This window comes from Phacochoerus africanus, chromosome 2 (genome assembly GCF_016906955.1).
Source record: "Phacochoerus africanus isolate WHEZ1 chromosome 2, ROS_Pafr_v1, whole genome shotgun sequence".
Lineage (NCBI taxonomy): Eukaryota > Metazoa > Chordata > Mammalia > Artiodactyla > Suidae > Phacochoerus > Phacochoerus africanus.
The window spans coordinates 115,152,630-115,174,570 of NC_062545.1; the positions used below are offsets into that span (position 1 = coordinate 115,152,630).

A 21,941-nucleotide genomic window follows, 5' to 3' on the forward strand; every position below is an offset into this window, starting at 1 on the left:
AAGGTCACAAGGGTTGAATCCCAAGATAATTGGAACATTGAATAACAAATCTGCACACTTGTCGCACTTTCATGGAGGAAAACAATCTTCCATATGCCATTAACTTATGACCAGAAATGAAGAGCTGGTTTCCTCGGGATGGAACCATTTCCTCACTTTTGTTATTTGGTATTTGTATTTAGAGATCATTTTTTTCCATGAAGAATAAGTGATCCTGGGTAAAGGATTGTTTATGTTAGTTAATACCCTTGTGTTTTTCTTCCTAACCTTCCATCAGTGCTAATAACTGGCTTTATATTTTCTAGGTCCTATTCTAGCTTATGAATATGAAATTGTTTAAACTTCTTGTTTTGCCGTATTTATTCCTGTTAAATCCTCTTAGATATAGCAGGTTCTGGTGATGGTACACAAGAAGTATCTAAACCTCTTCCTTCAGAAGGGAACCTAGCTGAGGCTGATCACACAGCTCATGAAGAGATGGAAGCTAATTCGACTGTGAAAGAAGCTGAGGATGACAACATCTCGGTCACAATCCAGGCTGAAGATGCCATCACTCTGGATTTTGATGGTGATGACCTCCTAGAAACAGGTAAAAATGTGAAAATTACAGATTCTGAAGCAAGTAAGCCAAAAGATGGGCAGGACGTCATTGCACAGAGCCCGGAGAAGGAAAGCAAGGATTATGAGATGAATGCGAACCATAAAGATGGTAAGAAGGAAGACTGCGTGAAGGGTGATCCTGTCGAGAAGGAAGCCAGAGAAAGTTCTAAGAAAGCAGAATCTGGAGACAAAGAAAAGGATACTTTGAAGAAAGGGCCCTCGTCTACTGGGGCCTCTGGTCAAGCAAAGAGGTTTGTTTTTCTATGTCAGTTCTTTACGATACTGAATTCCAGCATTCAATAAGATCACTCTACATTAAGGGGGTGGCTTCAAGACCATGTACAGTAATTAGTACTTATGATCCTGCCTATAATATTTTTGACCGTCATAAGTTACTTAAAAAAAAATTCAAGATCTTCGTAATATGCAGTGTGTCCTACTGATTGCATTGTCGAATTGTCAGCATATATTTGGTTTTTTTGTTGTTTTTTGTTTTTTTTTTTCAAATTGACAATTTTTTTGTGTTTTATTTTTAAAAATCCTTGTGATGATGGTTAATGAACAACTATCAGTCCTAACAACACAAAATGAAGTCAAGTCCCAGTCCTGAAATCTGGAGAAGATGGCCATATATCCACTGAATAGAATTGTCAGAAAATCTAGATCTTCAGGCATCTTGGGGAAAATCAGTGCAAGAATCCTAAGGGAATCATTTGTTCAAATAACCTAATCTAGGCCTTTGGAGTTGTTAATTTGTATGAATAGCATTAGTTTGAAATATAGTCAATATCAAGCTGTTCGATCTTTGGTTTTTTTGTTTTTGCTTTTGTTTTTTGTTTTTTTTTTTTCAATTTTCTTCTGGTGATTTGCTTCTTTAGCTCTTCAAAGGAATCTAAAGACAGCAAGACATCATCCAAAGATGACAAAGGTAATGGATTTTTTTTTCTATTTATTTTAGTGGTAAAGTGCATATTTTCATTAAAAATTTAGTAATAATTGCCTGGGGTTTCCTTTGACATTTAGTCCTAAAAAACTGAATAAGAATTTTGGATGGCCTTTGTGTAAACAGTGGAGTTAGACTGCAGTTAATTCTCAATGTGACTGAAGCGTCACTTTTTAATTAGTTTGTAAACTGGTGTAAATTTGCTAAAAACCTATTTGGTGTATGTTTTTTACATTGTGTCTTAAGCATCTGTACTGAATGTTCATATAATAAATATTTCATTTTCTTACATTATAATTTCAGAAGTATTTTGTCTTTGATTGCAGTCACTTGTAACCCTTCCACTTCACCATAATCGTTTCCCTGTTCTATCTGGAAATGTGCTATAAATAATATTTGGGTATATTTGTGGAGCTGAATATTTGAAAGAAAGACACTCTCTAGCATTTGGTTTTACTTTTTTCACTTTTAAAATCCGGACACTTCTATTAATAAAATCAGTTATATATAGTATTTTAATTCTTCAGACTTTACTTCCTAATTAACTTTTTTTGCATTGTTGAGAGTCTTATGTAAGAAAGTGGTTTTATTTTACATTTTCGTAATAAGCCTAAAGGTACATTTTTGATTGCTTTTTGTTACTGAGAAGTCTTTGGTTACCTCATGGTGATGTGCTTTAGTATCATCGTGTATATGCTGTATACTTGAAAAATATTTCTTGTGTTCTAACAAGGCATATTAAGGGAAATAATACCATTTAGGTACTGCAGATTTCTAAAATGGCTCTTGCATACCAAAAGGAATGTTGTGTGTCCTTCATGGTTTATTTAATGTATTTTGTTGTTATATTTTAATAATTAGAAATTTTAGTGATTTATTTAGTAATTAACAATTTCATTATCCACATCCTTTACAGTTTTGGTTACTGGTTAAGATATAATAGATTTATTAAATGTTATCCTTTGAATTTAGAAGCTTAGTATCACCATGTTAACTTTTTCCTATCATGAAACTTTTTTTTCTGTAGAGAAATATGTGGGGCCAAATATTACTCAAATAAAGATACACAAACTTCTAGTTAACATTTCTTAAGATAAAGCAGATCTTTTGTTAGGTATGTTTCTTAAAAACAGAAGTGCAGCAGCCATTCATTTGAGTCAGGCATGTGTTGTCTGCTTATGAGTACAGTGACAGTAGTTCTTTAACTAAAACCTGTGGCTTGTAATTTTTTAAAGCATTGAACATCTTACCCTTTCTATGTATTAAAAACTTGCAGTTATTTTATAAAAATTGTTATTTTTATTTGCTTAGATATTATTTCTCTTAAGTAGGTAAGAATTGTTTTCCAAATAAAGTCAAATGAATGAAAATTCCTCTTTTATTAATAGCACATTTGAAAAAAGGCATTGGAGGTTGACTGACTAGGGCTATATTTTAAGAAATGGCATCTGTCTATATGAAACCGTAATTTATGTATGGAGACAGTGTGGGAGTGATTTGTATAACTGTTTACCTATACTAAAGGATTTTGAAGTCTCTCTCTTTTTTGTAATTGATTTCTTTTTTTAAAATCAAATACAAAGCTATCTAGCTGTATATAATTCCCACTTTGTCTTATACTTTCTGTAATAGAGAATGAAGATAAACTGGTTAGTTAGTCTTATTATAACATTTAAATTCTTGAAAACAGTTTTATCCTTTGCTTTTGAGTTTTTCCTCTTGCACGTGCAGTTTCTTGGGATCTAAACCCCACCATAGGCATTGGTAAATAAGCAATCTCTACACTACTAGGTGACTGCTTCCTGGTTGCCTGCATTCAGTGCAGTAGTAGGGTAGAAAATATGAAACTTAATAGCAAAAGTCCAAGACATGTAACTTATTTTTTAACCAACTTTGACTTAAAACTCATGCATTCGGGAGGGTATACATGCTTAGACCTGTTTTTCCTCATTAGTTATCTATTACTGTTTTTTATTTTAATAGTGGGTTTGTAGGATTTTGATATAGTGAAGTCATACTTTTAAAATTAGAAGGTTTTATAATTTTGGAAGAATATGGCCCTAATAATTTTGTTAAAAAATTTCCAATTGAGATACTTAAACTTCTGATGTTAAATCTATTCTAGGAAGTACAAGTAGTACCAGTGGTAGCAGTGGAAGCTCAACTAAAAATATCTGGGTTAGTGGACTTTCTTCAAACACCAAAGCTGCTGATTTGAAGAACCTCTTTGGCAAATATGGAAAGGTACATTTTTTTTTTTACCTTTTTATCCATCTTTCTAGTATCTCCAATTTAAATAGAAGTTGTATTCAAAACAGTATATATAAAATCTAATTATCTCTTAGGACTGTTATAGGCATAATTCCTGAGTTCTCTGGTAATGGTATTGAGTTTCATCATGTAATCTCACACTGAGGCCTGGGAAATCTTTGTATTGAGAGCTCATATTTTGAGCCAGTTTAAGCCAAGGAATGTGTTTGATTCAACACATTCATCATATTTCTTGGACTTAGAATTGTGCAGGCTGATCTGGTCATCTGGAAAATACAGGTAGACTAATATGAGGAATGGCATATAGCATTTTGGGGAAAAATGTGGTTCCTGTCACCATAAAAATTCTAGTACAGTGGTGGGGAAAAAAGCAAAACTGGTAAAATAGACCTTAATTTTTTTTTTAAGTTTTGATTTGTGCCATGAAGGAAGAGTACAGGATGCTAGGAGAGCAAAAAAGGAGACTTTACTGTAGTTGGGTCATTACAAGTTTTTCTGGCATATAAGGGGAGACTTGAAGAGAAGCACAATTAATAATTAAATGAATTGAATATTCAGTTAATAACTGAATTTTTTATTTTTTAAGATTTCATTTTTGTATTATACTTGATTTACAATGTTCTGTCAATTTCTGCTGTACAGCAAAAATACGTACATATATGTATATTCTTTTTCTCACATTATCCTCTATCATGTTCCATCACAAGTGACCAAATGTAATTAGCTGTTGAATTAAATGGCAGTTGATCGGCATTCCTCAGGGCACTCACTGTATTCTACCTTACATTTCAGTTTTCAGTATCCTTTTTTTTTTTTCTGTCTTTTTGCTTCTTCTAGGGCCGTTCCCGCGGTATATGGAGGTTCCCAGGCTAGGGGTCTAATCGGAGCTGTAGCCACTGGCCCACGCCAGAGCCATAGCAATGCGGGATCTGAGCCACATCTGCGACCTACCCCACAGCTCACGGCAACACCGGATCCTAAACCCACTAAGCAAGGCCAGGGATCGAACCTGCAACCTCATGTTTCCTAGTTGGATTCGTTAACCACTGTGCCAGGACGGGAACGCCTCAGTATACCTTATATATAACCTACTGTGGTGTGAATTCTTGGATAGCAGGGATCTTATCTACTATACTTTGTGTGCATGTGGTAGGCTTTCAGATGTTTATTAATGATCAGTGTTGGTAAATAGCCATTAAGGAAGGTTACAAAAATCTGTCTCGGGGAGTTCATGTCATGGCTCAATGGAAACGAATCTGACTAGTATCCATGAGGACACAGATTCGATCCTTGGCCTTGCTCAGTGGGTGAAGGATCTTGTGTTTCTGTGAGCTGTGGTGTAGATCACAGACTCGGCTTGGATCCTGTGTTGCTGTGGCTGTGGTGTTGGCCAGCGGCTACAGCTCCAATTTGACCCCTAGTCTGGCAACCTCCATATGCCGCAGGTATGGCCCTAAAATGCCCCCCCCTCCCCCCCCCGCCCCGGCCAAAAAAAAAAAAATCTGTCTTGTTGATTGTGGGAGGTTTTTGTGTTTTTTTTTCCCCCTTTTTCTAATTAGAGTTGGCTGTGCATTAAGGAGGTTCTTGTAGGTATCAGATACATAACACTGAGAATTGTCCTATGATCATTTGTGGTATATTTGTGGTTCTCTTTTCAACAGTTTATTGTTAAAGGTATAGAACAACTTTTTTTTTGCCTTTTGTCATTTTTAGGGCCACACCCATGGCATATGGATGTTCCCAGTCTAGGGGTCAAATTGGAGCTGTAGCTGCTGGCCTATGCCACAGCCACAGCAATGCTGGATCTGAGCTGCGTCTGCAACCTACAACCATAGCTCACAGCAACGCTGGGTCCTTAACCCACTGAGTGAGGCCAGGGATTGAACCCTAAACCACATGGTTCCTAGACAGATTCATTTTTGCTGTGCCACAACGGGAACTCTGAGAACAATTTTTTGATGTTGGCATTCTTAGAACTAAAACTGTATAAGAATAAGATGCAATTATAACAAGGACCTTGGGCTTAAAAATTAAAATACTGTTGAGGCAAGTCAGCTCTTTCCCAGAGTTGAGGGTAAAAGCTGATAGTTTCCAGCCACTCAACACCTTACAACCTCCTGAATTCCCTGTGTACCTCTGCTTGATGCTATGTCTGTATTCCTGCTTGTTCAGCACTAGGTTTATTCTCGCTCACTGTTCTCACTCACCCATCCCTGCCTTGTGTCTCTCACCTATTCATTTTATAGAATTGAAATTATTTGTCATTTTTATATTGGTGTACATTTTAAAAGTATATAGGTGGAAAATGTCTTTTTAGAGTGGTTTTTTTAGGGTGTATTTTTTTTTCTTTTTATAGCTGCACCTGCAGCATATGGATGTTCCCCAGCTAGGGGTCAAATCAAAGCCGTACCTGTGACCTACCCTGCATCTTGTGGCAATGCTGGAGCGTTTATCCACCAAGTGAGGCCAGGGATCAAGCCCACGTCCTCACGGATGCTGTGTTGAATTCTTAACCTGCTGAGCCACAACGGGAACTCTGGGTGTATTTTTAAGGTTGCATTTTCACATGTGGCAGATTCTTTATTCATTTTTGAAAGTTTCTTTTTATTTTTTTGCTTTTTAGGCCACACCTGTTGCATATTGAGGTTCCCAGGCTAGGGGTCTAATTGGAGCTGTAGCCGCCGGCCTACACCACAGCCACAGCAACTCGGGATCTGAGCCACATCTGCAACCTACACCGCAGCTCTCATTAATGCCAGATCCCCAACCCACTGAGCGAGACCAGGGATTGAATCCGCAGCCTCATGGTTCTTGGTTAGATTCGTTTCTGCTGTACCATGACAGGAACTCCATTTTTGAAAGTTTCTTATAGTGAGTCCTAATAGAAAAGTGTTAACACTTATCTAGACACTTCTAGGAACTTAACTCTTTTTTCCCTTGTCTTTAAGAGATTCAGGGTGAGCCTTTGAAAGAGAAATTTTGGCCCAAATCTAATTGAGAATATTATTTTTTTGCGTTTGCTAAGTGTGCCATTACTTCATTGATGTGGCTGACTGTGTTTTGGTAATATATTTGAAAAAAAGAAAAAAACTGAAAGTTTAGAGTTCCCATCGTGGCTCAGTGGTTAATGAATCTGACTAGTATCCGTGAGGATGCAGCTCCAATCCCTGGCCTTGCTCAATAGATTAAGGAATCCAGCATTGCTGTGAGCTATGGTATATGCCGGCAGCTATAGCTCCAATCCAGCCCCTAGCCTGGGAATTTCCATATGCCGCGGGTGCGGCCCTAAAAAGACAAAAGACAAAAAAAACTGAAAGTTTAATTGCTTTTTGATACTTTATTTTTTTTGTCTGCATTTTGCAGCTGCTTGATATGGGATCTTAGTTCCCAGACCAGGGATTGAACTCCATGAAAGTGCCAAATCCTAACCACTAGACCATCAGAACCCAGCTTTTTGACACTTTAAGTTGTTCCCCTAAACTTAGTAAGTATAGGCAGGATTGATGGTGACTAGAAGAGTATAAATCAATAATATGTATCTTAAATTTACCCTTTATCCTAAATGTATATATCCTGAACTTATCTTTTGAATTGAATAGTCTCTGTTCTGAATTTTTATCTATTTAGAAATGTATGTAGTTGTAAAGTTGTATAACTTTCTAAGTATAATCTCATTTTACAGGTTCTGAGTGCAAAAGTAGTTACGAATGCTCGAAGTCCTGGGGCCAAGTGCTATGGCATTGTAACTATGTCTTCAAGCACAGAGGTGTCCAGATGTATTGCACATCTTCATCGCTCTGAGCTGCATGGACAGCTGATATCTGTTGAAAAAGTAAGCTTGCCAAACTGTTTATAAAAAGGAGGTTACTTTCAAGGCTAATAAGTCTCAAAGATGTACATTAGTAGGGAGTGGAATTAGGAATGATTTTAATTTTTATATACTCATTTTTTTTCCTGTTTTCCAAATTTTCAACATACTTTTTTTTGTTTGTTTTTGCCTTTTCTAGGGCCGCACCTGTGGCATATGGAGGTTCCCATGCTATGGGTCTAATTGGAGCTGTAGCCGCCAGTCTATTACCACAGCCGCAGCCTCACAAGACCCAAACCTCGTCTGCGACCTACACCACAGCTCACAGCAACACTGGATCCTTAACCCACTTAGCAAGGCCAGGGATCGAACCCACAACCTCATGGTTCCTAGTCAGATTCATTAACCACTGAGCCACCATGGGAACTCCATTTTCAACATACTTTTAATAGGTATAAAAATGCGTAACTTTAGAACTTAGGTGATTTTTTTTTTTTTTTTTGGTCTTTTTGCTATTATCTTTGGGCCGCTCCCGCGGCATATGGAGGTTCCCAGGCTAGGGGTCGAATCGGAGCTGTAGTCTCCGGCCTATGCCAGAGCCACAGCAACGCAGGATCCGAGCCGAGTCTGCGACCTACACCACAGCTCATGGCAACGCCGGATCATTAACCCACTGAGCAAGGGCAGGGACCGAACCCGCAACCTCATGGTTCCTAGTCGGATTCGTTAACCACTGCGCCGTGACGGGAACTCCAGGTGATTTTTTTTTTTTTTCCATTTAAACAGGTCAAAGGTGATCCTTCTAAGAAAGAGTTGAAGAAAGAAAATGATGAAAAGAGTAGTTCAAGAAGTTCCGGAGACAAAAAAAATATGAGTGATAGAACTAGCAAGTAAGGATTTATTTTGTTGATAAGCACAGACTTTTTTGGTACTATAATAAAGTAGCCTCATTCTGTTGTTTTCTTGTGTGGTGTGGTATGGTCAGGACACAAGCCTCAGTCAAAAAAGAAGAGAAAAGGTCGTCTGAGAAAGCAGAAAAAAAAGAAAGCAAGGATACTAAGAAACTAGAAGGTAAAGATGAGAAGAATGATAATGGATCAAGTGGCCAAACTTCAGAATCAATAAAAAAAAGTGAAGAAAAGAAACGAATAAGTATGCTATGTATCTTTCTTCTCAATCCCTTTCTCATGCACCCTACAACTTAATTTTTATAGTGGAAGGAGAAATTGAGATTACAATCCAGATAAAAGTTAAACTGCATTATTAAATGTCACTGTGGTAGAGAAACAGGTCTAATAGGACTGATGGTCTTCTCCTTTTCCACTTTTAGGAAGCAAATGTCTTGCAGTTAAGGCCATTTACTGTTAAATCAGGGCTGACTGAACACGGTCTTTGAGTAATAGCTATGTAATTGAACTTTCGGTATCGCTGAAAATATTTATGTTAGTGGATTGAGCTTTAAAAATTCTTTACATTTAAGCTCTCATAGAATAAATGAGTTTTTTTATTTTATGTATTGGCTTGTGAATATCTGGTTAAGAATTCATTTTTACAGTGTATTTTTTTTAAAATAAATATATATTTATATATTTTTAGACATGTGCTTATCTGATTTTTTTTTTTTCCTTAGGTTCAAAGAGTCCAGGACATATGGTTATACTAGACCAAACTAAAGGAGATCATTGTAAGCCATCAAGGAGAGGAAGATATGAGAAAGTAAGTCTCTGAGAGGGATATAAAGTACTGTGCCACCTGTTTCCAAAAGAAGATAATTCAGTATCTCTGTAACAATTTTTGCATACTTCCATGCTAGAAAATCTAAGAAAGGGGCACATCATTAGTCATTTAAGCCTTTTTTTTTTTTTTTTTGGCCACCAGGGAACCTCCCTCATTCTTGCTTTTTAAATGACCAGCTTAACTTGAAAAACAAAATTATTTTAACTTCTAGTCCTCTTATTTTTTCCTCCTTCTATAGATTCATGGAAGAAGCAAGGAAAAGGAGAGAGCTAGCTTAGATAAAAAAAGGGACAAAGACTACAGGAGGAAAGACATCTTGCCTTTTGAAAAGATGAAGGAACAGAGATTGAGAGAACATTTAGTTCGTTTTGAAAGACTGAGAAGAGCAATGGAACTTCGAAGGTAGGAAAAGAGTCTGTTTTATACCTGTCTTTAACTATAGGTACATCTTTAACATTAATTATAAACCAGATTTCTGGAAATTGTATTCCTATAGAAAGATATTTGTCACTTTTAAGAAGTGCAGTAAAACCTAATGATTTCTTAAGATTGCATAGTATTTTACAATTTACAAAATACCTTTCCATCTGTTATCTCTATCTCAACAATTTTGTGTGGTTAGTTATATCCATTATATGAGTGGATAAAAAAAGGAGGCCCAGAGAGGCTAAATGACTCTTCCAATGCCACATGACTAATGAGTGGCAGAGTCGGGACTCAGATCCAAGTCTTCTGACTCCAAGTCCAATGCTCTTTCCTCTACTCCAAAGCTGCCGCCATAAAAAAAACTTTAAAGAAAAAAATTAATTTTGAGATAAGATAGTCTCAATGTAAGCTACAGTGGTCAAATAGTATGTTAACATTTTAGGAAAAATCCGTTGTACTTTGAATTAGAGCCCAAGTAAAGGAAGATTTGCCCTGTAAACTTTGTGTTCAAGTTTTCCCTAAAGCAAGAATTCTCTTTGAAACAAAACTGAGAACAAAGGAAAACTTTTATTTTTAGTGGCAGTATCTCAACAATTCCTTATGAGTGCCAGTTTACTTTCATATATCAATTTTTGGATGCCACTTAATATAGTCTTGTGTTTCATAATAAAATTTTCCAAATACTAACCTATATTGTCGAAAGGTCACTTACCATGAAATTTCATATGTTTATTCACAAGAGTGCCAGGAACTACCAGAGATGCTTTTAGCAACTTAAGTAATACTATGATTGCCATACACTTTACTAAAAAGAAATAACCCTTGCATTACTCTAGACCCATTTTTCCCTTTTTTCAAAGAAGTCTCAATATGCTAACCTTCCTGTTTAGATGACCACAGGTTGGGAGGAGAGTGAGAATGGGAATTATTAGAGCAGCATTTCTCAAACCTCTCAGACCAGCACCCCTTTTATAGTAAAAACAGCAAAGTAAATTGCAGCACCTTCTTTATTAATCTGAAGTAAAATTGATATATAATATACCTACCTATACAATAATTTCCAAAATATTAATATAATACCTTAACTCTTAAAATGAAGGAATAATAAAAATGATTTATGATGAAGCATATATTCCAGATGTGAATGTTGAGGCATAACTCTCTAGAAAATCTCATGAAGTTTGTATCCCTCTTAAGACTTAGTGAGAATGTGACAGCTGCAAATACTGATACTGGTTTGTTGTATTGAGTCAAATGCCAGGAGTATTGTTGACATTATGAGGTGATTTCTGAATTGGTGAACAACTCTTGGTGAAGTTTTCAAGAAAGTATAATTTTCCTTCTATTTATATGGAGTTGCATTCGTGGAATCTTTAGTGTGTGTAAAACCATGCCAAAGCAAGCCAACATAGATAGCATTTATTAAAAATGAGTTAAGTTCTAGAGCCAGATTTTTTTTTTTTCTCTAAAGGTGATTTTGTTCTGTTTTAATGACATGGATGTCAGTTATGGCATTTGGAAGGCATTAGAAGTATTGGACAGATTTTTGTTGTGCAAGACTATCCTGACTGTTTGAAGCGTCCTAAGATATTTAGAGTCCTTGGTCCTCTTCACTAATTGCTGGTAACAGCCCCATGGTCATTGTGATAATTAAAAATGCCCCTCAGGAGTTACCATTGTGGCTCAGTGGAAACATCCATGAGGATGCAGGTTCGACCCCTCGCTCAGTGGGTTAAGGATCTGGTGTTGCCGTGAGCTGTGGTGTAGGTCAAAGACGTGGCTCCGATCTCGTGTTGCTGTGGCTGTGGTGTAGGCCGGCAGCTACAGCTCAAATTCGACACATATCCTGGGAACTTCCATATGCCGCGGGTGCGCCCCTAAAAAGACACAAAAAAATACATCTCAAGTTTCCATGGGGCACTACTGAACCATTTGAGAACTTCTGGGTTCCTAGGGCAAGACATGCTGATAGAATATATTGGGTCCCTTAAAGTAAGGAAGTGATTAAAAACACTATTACAAGTCTTAATACAATAACTTAATTTAGTTATAGCAAACATTTGAACAACCTCCTGACTCTAAGAAATGTGTTACCAGGAGTCATCTATTATGTGCCTTGAACCCTTCAAAAGAAGCCTTGAGGGCAACCATTTATTATATATTATAGCATTTACTATAATTCATGTTGATGGTTATGATCCCAAGTTATCAAAAATAAGGCCTACCTTGTTTAAGGAGAAAGTATATCCTAGGTACTGGAAATTTTTCTATCAAAAGCAATAGAAATTGTAGCTTTGTAAATTCATATATGTAGACTTTCCTTTTTAAAATGTTGATTAATTAATGGGCTGTTAGAGTGGGGTTTTTATTTAAACAGGAATCATCTAAGAGGCAACTGTTCTATAAAATTCAGCTGTTCAGTTGATAGTCTTAATAAATAAGTGACAGTATTGAAATCTGTTTAAAGTTTTGAGTTCTCTTTCCAATTACATTAAAACTACTTAGAATGAGTTGAAGTTTAAAATTGCCAACCTCAAGGAAAACTACAAATTCAAAAGCTATTCTCTTTCACACAGTGCTAGCATAATTTAAGTATTTCTAAATACTGATTTTTGTTAGACGAAGAGAGATTGCAGAAAGAGAGCGTCGAGAGCGAGAACGCATTAGAATAATTCGTGAACGGGAAGAACGGGAACGCTTACAGAGAGAGAGAGAGCGCCTAGAAATTGAAAGGCAAAAACTAGAGAGAGAGAGGATGGAACGCGAACGCTTGGAAAGGGAACGCATTCGTATTGAACAGGTGCAGTCAGAAAATCTTTTCATCTTAAATAACTGACCTTTTTCAAACCTTGTAATTTTTGCCCTAAAATTTGCTTTACATGTTGTAAAGCTTCTATAGAGTAAGTTCAGCTAATGAGCATTTATTAAGTGTCCCTGAAAGATAACAGTGAATTAGGTGCTAGTTTTAAATACATTTAGTAGTGACTTTGTTCTAGCCAGTTGGTAATATAACTCAAGCTCTGCAATATCATGGCAGCGTAATAGTCTGAGCATAGGACTATGAGTCCAGAGTAGTTGTAATCCAGGCTCTGTCACTATCCCATTCTTAGAAAATAATAACTGTTTCCTTACATATTATAGTGGGAATGATTTCCCAAGGCTGGAAGGAAATATTGCCTCTCTTTGCAGAATTGCATCCAGGATTTTAAGGCACTTAGTCATCATCCATATTAAGAATGCTATTTCTAATTACCTTTAGGTGCTTTTGTTCAAATGATTAAACTAAATTTGACCTTCCCAATTACTTGCCAGCTTTCAGCACACAATCTCTTAATTTTAATGTTGCAGAACAATAGTCATAGCCTAGATGGTTGATTATTGAAATCAAATGTGTTTATTTGTCCCAGGAATGTGTTTTGCCTGGTGCTTGCCTGTGGTGCTTTTTAATGACAGGATGAAAACAAGTTTGCACTTACACTTACCTCATGTTTTCATTTTGCCTTGGTTGGTTCTTCCTTCTGTGTTGTCTGAAGGAACGTCGTAAAGAAGCTGAACGTATTGCTCGAGAACGAGAGGAACTAAGAAGGCAACAGCAGCAGCTTCGTTATGAACAAGAAAAAAGGAATTCTTTGAAACGCCCACGTGATATAGATCATAGGTAGTTGCTTAATTTCTTTAATGGTTACTTGCTGTCTTACTCCTTTCAAGCTAAGACTAATTTGAGAATTAGAAAGTGCAGGTCCCCCTGACTGGAATAAAAGGTCATAATCAACAGGGAAGGGAACGATGGCGGTATTGGATTGGACCCAGTGCGTTGTCAATAGGAAGAGTCTGCTCTTCTTTCCCTGTGTCCCTTCCAATGCCAAATGTTTTTCCGTTGTGACTGGAAATACATGGTAGGCTTCAGTTCTCAAACTCAGACCCATTTTGAAAATTCTTACAGAGTAGCAGATAGTATAGAAATGGAAGTCATAACTAAAATGTAGATTCTCTTGTATGTTTACCTTCATGCTTCTTAGTAGATTTCAAAATACAATATAGTAATTTAATTTTCTGAATACAAATTCTATAATATAGTAATTTAATTTTCTGAATACAAATTCTATAATATAGTAATTTAATTTTCTTAATATAAATTCCAAGATTTAGTTGGTTGTATTGAGAAATAAGTGAGTGAATAGTATTGGAGACTTACCTCTCTAACCTTTCCAAAGTATAATCAAGAAGGTTATATACTCCTGGTTAGAATTGTATTATAAAATGGTATCAAGTATTTTATACTATTTGTCTTTTCCATTTAATAATTTTAAAACAAGTAGCTTTTCAACTATTTTCTTTCATGTGAAATTCCTCTAATGGTATATGACTTTATATAATTTAATAATGTTTTGCTAGCTTGTTCTTGTAACAGAATGTTTTGTTTTGAGATTATTAGCTCTCTATATCCACAGTTCCTAGCATGTGGTATGTATGACTCCAAGTAAGTGTCATTTGATTGTTGTAAAACTAATTTGTATAAATGAGCAAATATTTCTCTTCAAGGCGAGATGATCCTTATTGGAGCGAGAATAAAAAGTTGTCTCTAGATACAGATGCACGATTTGGTCATGGATCTGACTACTCTCGCCAACAGAATAGATTTAATGACTTTGATCACCGAGAGAGGGGCAGGTTTCCTGACAGTTCATCAATACAGTCTTCATCTTTTGAAAGGTAAATTGATATGTTGAAAATTGTATTTGGTGGGAGTTCCCATCATGGCTCAGCAGTTAACGAACCCAACTAGCATCCATGAGGATGCGGGTTTGATCCCTGGCCTCACTTACTGGGTTAAGGATCCAGCGTTGCTGTGAGCCCTGGTGTAGGTCGCAGATGCAGCTTGGATCCTGTGTTGCTGTAGCTGTGGTGGTGGCTGGCAGCTACAGCTCCAGTTGGATCCCTAGCCTGGGAACCTCCATGTACCTCAGTGTGGCCCTAAAAAGACAAAAAGACCAAAAAAAGAAAGAAAATTGTATTTGGTGGCGTTCTCACTGTGGTGCAACCAGCTCGGTGGTGTCTTGGGAGTGCTGAGATGAGGTTCAGTCTCTGGCCTGGCACAGTGGCTTAAGGATCTGGTGTTGTCATAGCTGCAAGTTGCAGCTTAAGTTGCAAGTGTGGCTTGGGTCTGATCCATGGCCCAGGAACTCCATATGCCTCGGGGTCGCCAAAAAAAAGAAAATTGTATTTGATATACAAACCTTACTAGTTACAAGTTAGGTTCTCTATTAAAATCTTAATTAAGAAATACAGGTCATAACTGAGGTGTTTAGAACAAATAATATGTTTGGTTTTTGTTAATTAGAATGTGATTGAGTATTCAGAATTAGTTTACTAGGCCACCATAACATGGTTAAGTAAGTTGGCTTTATCTTCTTAACCTTTCAAACTAAGTGGAAGCAGAAATTCCTATGGTGGAGCATTGGGATGCAGTTTCAATCCCCAGCCTAGCACAGTGCGTTAAGGATCAGGGTTGCTGCAGCTGTGTTGTAGGTTGCAATTGCTGTTTGGATCTGATCCTTGGCTCAAGAACTCCGTTTGCTGCTGGTTGGCCAAAAATGGAAAGAACAAAAAGAAAAAACAAAAAAACTAAATGAAAATACTGTTAGCTTTGGGTATGATATGCCTTAGTTGTGAAGAATAGTAAGATTCCTTCAGGTTCATAGAGACTTGAGCATCTGATGTAATTCTCCTTGGGTGCTAAGAAAACAACCTTTGTGCTAGACATTTAGCTCAGTTTAAAAGAACATTGGTTAGGAGTTCCCTTCCTGGTTAGAGGTTAACGATCCTGACTAGGATCCATGAGGATGAGGGTTCGATCCCTGGCCTTGCTCAATGGATTAAGGATCTGGTGTTGCCATGAGCTGTGGTGTAGGCCGTAGATGCCTCGGGTCTGGTGTTGCTGTGGCTGTGGTGTAGGCTGGCATCTGTAGCTCTGATTCAACCCCTAGCCTGGAAACTTCCTTATGCTGTGAGTGCAGCCCTGAAAAGCAAAAACAAAACAAAACAAAACAAAAAGATTATTGGTTATTAGAATCAATAATTGTGGTTTTTTTGTTGGTCGTTTTGCCTTAAGTTAATTTTTAAAGAAGGTGTTGTTATAGGTTATGTAATGAAGTTAAGAATAAGGCCAGGTGTTTCTCAGGACCTGTGTTCTTTGTATTGGATAACAGGCGAGAACGTTTTGTTGGTCCAAGTGAAGGGAAAAAAACACGTCCTTCTGCACGCAGAGAAGATCCAGGTTTTGAAAGATACCCCAAAAATTTCAGCGATTCCAGAAGAAATGAGCCACCACCACCAAGAAATGAACTTAGAGAAACAGACAGGCGAGAAGTCCGAGGGGAACGAGATGAGAGGAGAACAGTGATCATTCATGACAGGCCTGATATCACTCACGCTAGACATCCTCGAGAAGGAGGGCCCAATCCCTCCAGACCAAACTCCTGGAAGAGTGAAGGAGGCATGTCCACCGACAAACGGGAAACAAGGTATTTGTGTGGTTTCTGATGATGCCTCACTAGTGGTGGTACATAATGCATTTGGGTTTTTCAAAAAAAGTTTTAATAGAGTTTGATTGTATATGTTTTTGGATTTTGTTCAACAGAGTTGAAAGGCCAGAACGATCTGGGAGAGACGTATCAGGACACAGTGTAAGAGGGGCTCCCCCTGGAAGTCGCAGTAATGCCTCAGGCTATGGAAGCAGAGAGGGAGACAGAGGAGTAATCACAGACCGAGGAAGTGGAGCACAGGTAAATGCTGACAAGGATTATTGTCACCTCTTCAGGAGTAAACGTATGGAATTTATGAGACGCATTGTATTTATACTCTTATTTGGGTGTGGCCTAGATTAGTTAGATTAGAATGATTGGGAGACTGGTTTCCCGAAAACGATCTTAATGCTTCTTGTATTTTTTTTTTTAATGGGCACACCCACAGCATATTGAAGTTTCCAGGCAAGGGATTGAACCCTCTGCAGTGACCTGAGCTGCTGCAGTTAGATTCTTACCCCCACTACCCACAGCAGAAACTCTGCTTCTTGTATTTGAAGTCAGTAATTGAACAGAGTAGTCCAGAGAAGTAGGATATTAGCTGTGAAATTCTTTTCTTCCCCCCTTGCAGTTATATTGAGATATAATTGACATACAGAACTGTGTAAGTTTAAAGTGTACCACATAATGATTTGACTTATATACATCATAAAATGATTGTAGTTCTCAAGTTCTTATTCTGTTTTTATTAAATCTTCTGTTAAAATTTGAGACTTGTTATATTTGGTAGTATATTTGTTAAATATGTTGTTATATTTGGTAGACTAATGATTACTTTGGCTTTATTTCTTTTTAAAGAAATTGAGGCTTTTAAACTAGATGGTGAATTTTTGGCCTCTGTTTGTGTTTTCCTTTCACCTTTTCCTTTTTTTTTCTTTTTTCTTTTTCTTTGTAGGGCTGCACCTGCGGCATATGGAAGTTCCCAGGCTAGGGACTGAATTGGAGCTGCAGCTGCTGGGCACAGCAGCTTATGATCTGATCCACGTCTGCGACCTATACCACAGCTCACAGCAACGCTGGATCCTTAACCCATTGCGTGAGGCCAGGGAATGAACCCATGTCCTCATGGATGCCAGTTGGGTTCGTTAACTGCTGAGCCATGATGGGAACTCTCTTTCTTTCCTTTTTTTTTTTAATAGTACTCTCTCTTTTTTCTTACTTCATTGAGTAGCTTAAAGTGTAGAACTGAAATAAAACTTATGTCTCTTTTTTGTTAATTTCTAAAGGTAGGTGAGTGGAATATTTTGTATTTTTAAATTGCTTTTTTACTCTTTGCTATTATTGCCTTGAATATTTTGTAAGTTAATGAACCTGGGCAGAGGACATCTCTTAGCAGCTCCAATTTGAGAGCATTCTTGTTGATAAAATAGTAGCATGTGAGTCGACAGTAGCAGAGATAGAATATTCTCTTAAATTATTTACAAAAAATAATTCTGAAGTGTGTATATGTGTCCACGTGTGTGTGTATCCATCCTTCAGCCTGAATTATACTCTGGTGCTCTGTTTTGTATTTCAGTGCATATTAGGTTTCGTAGCAACGTTTTTTTACCAGAAAATCTTTTAATCTCATAGCATTCTAGCTAATACTGCTACATGCCTGCCATTTCACACAAAGCACTTATGATAAGGATTTGAGCCTGCTGGGATTTATAAGTTTTAATATTTCTACTAAGTAGAAATGTTCAGTAGATCAGTTCATTGAGCTTTTACCCTGATAGAACTTTTAGGATTTGATACATAGATACTGATACATAGATTTGATACATAGATTTGATACTCTGTCTTACTTAGAGTAAAATTTAAGGCAGTCTCAGACTAGCTAGCTCCCCTGCATTCAGCTACCCTTTTACAAAAGGTGTCTTGAGGAAGAGATCCTGTTCTTCCCTTGCAAATTTGATTTTCATGGTGTTCATCTATAAGCTGTTCTGATGATAGTATATCTTTGGGGTACCTTCACCTTTATTTTCTGTAGGTCAAGTATCCTGACTTTTGACTTCTTTTTTTTTTTTTTCTCAGATCCTTAGTTCTCTGGCTTTTGTTTCTGTATGTTCATTTTTTTTTTTTTTCTCTTTTTCCATAGTCATGGATGTAAAACCTTTTAAGAGCCACAGCACTAACTAGTACTGTGTAAAATAAGATGACAGCTCTAGTTTTCTATGTGGTATTTGCATGTTGATCATATATCCCAACCCACCCTAACTTGTCTTAAGGTTTTGACCTCTCAGCATGCCTTCTTCTTTTTCTTTTGTCTTTTTGTCTTTTTGCCATTTCTTGGGCCATTGCTGCGGCACATGGAGGTTCCCAGGCTAGGGGTCCAATCGGAGCTGTAGCCATGGGCCTACGCCACAGCCACAGCCATTCGGGGATCCGAGCCGCATCTGCAACCTACACCACAGTTCATGGCAATGCCGGATCCCTAACCCACTGAGCAAGGCCAGGGATCGAACCCTCAACCTCATGGTTTCTAGTCGGATTCGTTAACCACTGAGCCACTATGGGAACTCCCTCAGCATGCCTTCTCAGGTATGTATAGATCCAGGCACTATATAGAGATGCAGAAATACTCAAAGGTCAAATGTACATGGGTATTAGAAGATAATGGAAATACCAACGCTGAATCATCCCCCCCTCATACCCTACCCTGAAGCCTTAGATGCTTCTCAGTAAATGAAAACTTTTTTCATCTTATTCATTCTTTCATCTTCTCAGCCAGCTTACTGATTTCCTTTTGACATTAAAAGGGCACCAGCATAAGTAAATTGGCCTGAGGCTAAGGCTCTTTTGACTTTTCTTTTAATATGTTTTTCTTTAGCACTATCCTGAAGAACGGCATGTGGTTGAACGCCATGGACGGGACACAAGTGGACCAAGGAAAGAATGGCATGGTCCCCCTTCTCAAGGGCCTAGCTATCATGATACGAGGCGAATGGGCGATAGCCGAACAGGAGCAGGCATGATAACACAGCATACAAGGTAAGTAGTGAATCAGCTACGACTTTTCTGCCAGCATGCAACCAAACCTTTATCCTTTCCTTAAAGGTCTTTATAGTTTGTCAGAGATTGGATTGCAACTCTTAACAACCCTGAGTCTGCCCAGCTATTTCCCCACACTTCCCCGTTTATATTAACTTAAAATATTTAGGAGATTATATGCAGGGCATCTGATATTAATTTGTTAGCTAATATTCCTCATTGTAAGTTAACTGATTGGTGTTCTGGCATATTGATCTGGGTAAAGGTAGGTCTGTATGTCAGAATCCAGTAGATTCCTAGAAAGGAAGAAGAAACTGAAACTATGTTCTGCTTCTTCCGTTTTCAAATAACTCTAGCAACGTTTTTGGACATTTACCCCAGAGCTTGTTCATATTCTGAGAGATGAGCATTATTTTCTTTACATGCCAAATCCATCACGGCCTTTCATCTGGCAAGTCTTGGACCTCTCTCTCTTCCATGCCATTCTTTCTTTCTCATTCCTCTGTCTTAGGAGAGACAGTAGCTGCGTTCAGTGACCCAAGTTACTACTATTCTATCGGTTGCTTTTATCATCAGACTTGAGTGTTTAGTATGCTTGTGTCTGCACTCACTCTGTCCTTGGTTTTTAAAGGTCACCACTGCCTTTCTTCTTTGTTTGTTTGGTTTGGCTGTGTGTAACTTCTGAACGTAGAAGTTCCTGAGCTAGGGATCAAACCTGTACCATAGCAGCAACCTAAGGCACTGCAATGATAACACCAGATCCTTAACCCACTGTGCCACAGGAAAACTCTGCCTTTTTTCTTGATAAATATAGATTCTTTCATTTTTGTAGTTGTTGGGTTCCTTGGTAGTTAAGCACTGTTGTTTTTCCTTTTTTTTTTTTTTAAATATGGCCATATCCATGGCATTTGGAAGTTCCTGGGCTGGGATGGAATCCAGACCCCCAGCTGTGGCAATGCCAGATCCTTTAATCCACTGTGCTGGGCCTGACTTAACCACTGCAGTTGAATTCATAACCAACTGCACCAAAGTGGGAACTTTCGTTTCTCCTTTTTTAAAACATTCCTCTGGGGAAGTTCCTACTGTGGCTCCCCAGCTAGTTACAGACCCAGCTAGTATCATGAGGCTGCGGATTTGATCCCTGGCCTTGCTCAGTGGGTTAAGCATCTGGTGTTGCTGTGAGCTGTGGTGTAGGTCGCAGACACGACTCGGGTCCTACATTACTGTGGCTGTGGCATAGGCCTGCAGCTGCAGCTCCAGTTCCACCCCCAACCTGGGAACTTCCCTGTGCCACAGGTGTGGCCCTAAATAACAAAATAAAATAAAATATTCCTCTGTTTTCTAACGTACCATAATTTTCTTTCTACCTTTTTTATTTATTGGTGCCGTCAAATGGTTAGATTTTAGACACACATCATTTTTAGCTCTATATTGTGATCTCCCTATAGATGCTTGGATGTCTTCATAAATTCAAGATGACAGGCATGCTCATTCCTGTCCTGTTTCAAACCATTATGTTTTGGTTGTCTCCAGCTTCTTTTAATTTGCCAGTGCCACCGTGCATCTTATTCACTCAGACTAGAAAAATATAGGCCTCATCTCTATCTTCATTCCTAGCATAAATTTCCAAGTATGGTTGAGTTACCAAAAGGATATCTGTGATAGCTTTGCCTTCTTCCTCATTTCAGCTTCTTTCTGACCTTCCCAAATTAGTCTTCTCCCCCCTCCATTATTTACATTACTTCTAAATGTTCCCATTGAGACTCTTTTTGCTTGCTCCAAAACTACAAACAGCTTCTTTAGGTTACAGCATCTAATCCACATTCTTCAGCCTGGTGTCCACACCTTTTTGTAATTTTGTTTTAGTCTGCTCAAACCATTTTTTTTTGTCTTTTTTTGCTATTTCTTGGGCCGCTCCCGTGGCATATGGAGGTTCCCAGGCTAGGGGTTGAATCGGAGCTGCAGCCACCGGCCTACGCCAGAGCCACAGCAACGCTGGATCCGAGCCGTGTCTGCAACCTACACCACAGCTCACGGCAACGCCGGATCGTCAACCCGCTGAGCAAGGGCAGGGACCGAACCTGCAACCTCATGGTTCCTAGTCGGATTCGTTAACCACTGCGCCACGACGGGAGCTCCTCAAACCATTTTATGGCGGCTTTTATCTCCCAAATTTGTTATTTGGTTTCGGGGTGGACTTTTTTTCCTATATCATTCATTCATACCTACTGTGTTGTGTTATACATATAAAAGAAATTCCAGGAGTATTTCTTGAATCACATCTAGCTCAGAGGTTCAAGTTCTTGTTGATGCTGGGGCTGCAGATCTGGGGACCACACTTTGGACCACCACTCCAGACCATTCATGCTCAGACCATTAAATGGATTACTAAGAGGGGGAGGGGCTTTGATGCAAGATGGAATTGAAATCCTCATGTTACCATTTATTATCAGATCACCATCGTGATCTTTGGCAAGTTACTTAACCTGCAATTTTCTCTTCCTTCATCAACAGAGTGGTGTTGGTAACAATACATACCTCATAGGACAGTTAAAAGAGTAGATTATTTAATACAGGTAAAGTACAAAGAACAGTATCT

At 38.1% G+C, this 21,941-nt stretch overlaps 1 protein-coding gene across 9 annotated transcripts in view; it reads left to right on the top strand.

Moving 5' to 3' along the window:
* Window positions 1-21,941, top strand: part of SLTM (SAFB like transcription modulator) — a 49,686-nt gene that overhangs the window by 26,593 nt on the left and 1,152 nt on the right. For 4 of the 9 annotated variants that reach the window (XM_047766243.1, XM_047766239.1, XM_047766247.1 and 1 more), the window contains 14 exons: window positions 383-851; window positions 1,479-1,528; window positions 3,669-3,787; window positions 7,497-7,646; window positions 8,409-8,512; window positions 8,608-8,774; window positions 9,253-9,338; window positions 9,598-9,761; window positions 12,405-12,585; window positions 13,319-13,443; window positions 14,328-14,498; window positions 15,995-16,309; window positions 16,426-16,570; window positions 19,182-19,342. In XM_047766243.1, the coding sequence (XP_047622199.1) occupies window positions 383-851; window positions 1,479-1,528; window positions 3,669-3,787; window positions 7,497-7,646; window positions 8,409-8,512; window positions 8,608-8,774; window positions 9,253-9,338; window positions 9,598-9,761; window positions 12,405-12,585; window positions 13,319-13,443; window positions 14,328-14,498; window positions 15,995-16,309; window positions 16,426-16,570; window positions 19,182-19,342 (2,407 nt within the window). Of the gene's footprint in view, window positions 1-382; window positions 852-1,478; window positions 1,529-3,668; window positions 3,788-7,496; window positions 7,647-8,408; window positions 8,513-8,607; window positions 8,775-9,252; window positions 9,339-9,597; window positions 9,762-12,404; window positions 12,586-13,318; window positions 13,444-14,327; window positions 14,499-15,994; window positions 16,310-16,425; window positions 16,571-19,181; window positions 19,343-21,856; window positions 21,919-21,941 lie in introns of all 9 variants that reach the window. The other 5 variants (XM_047766244.1, XM_047766240.1, XM_047766248.1 and 2 more) reach the window with 3 other exon arrangements.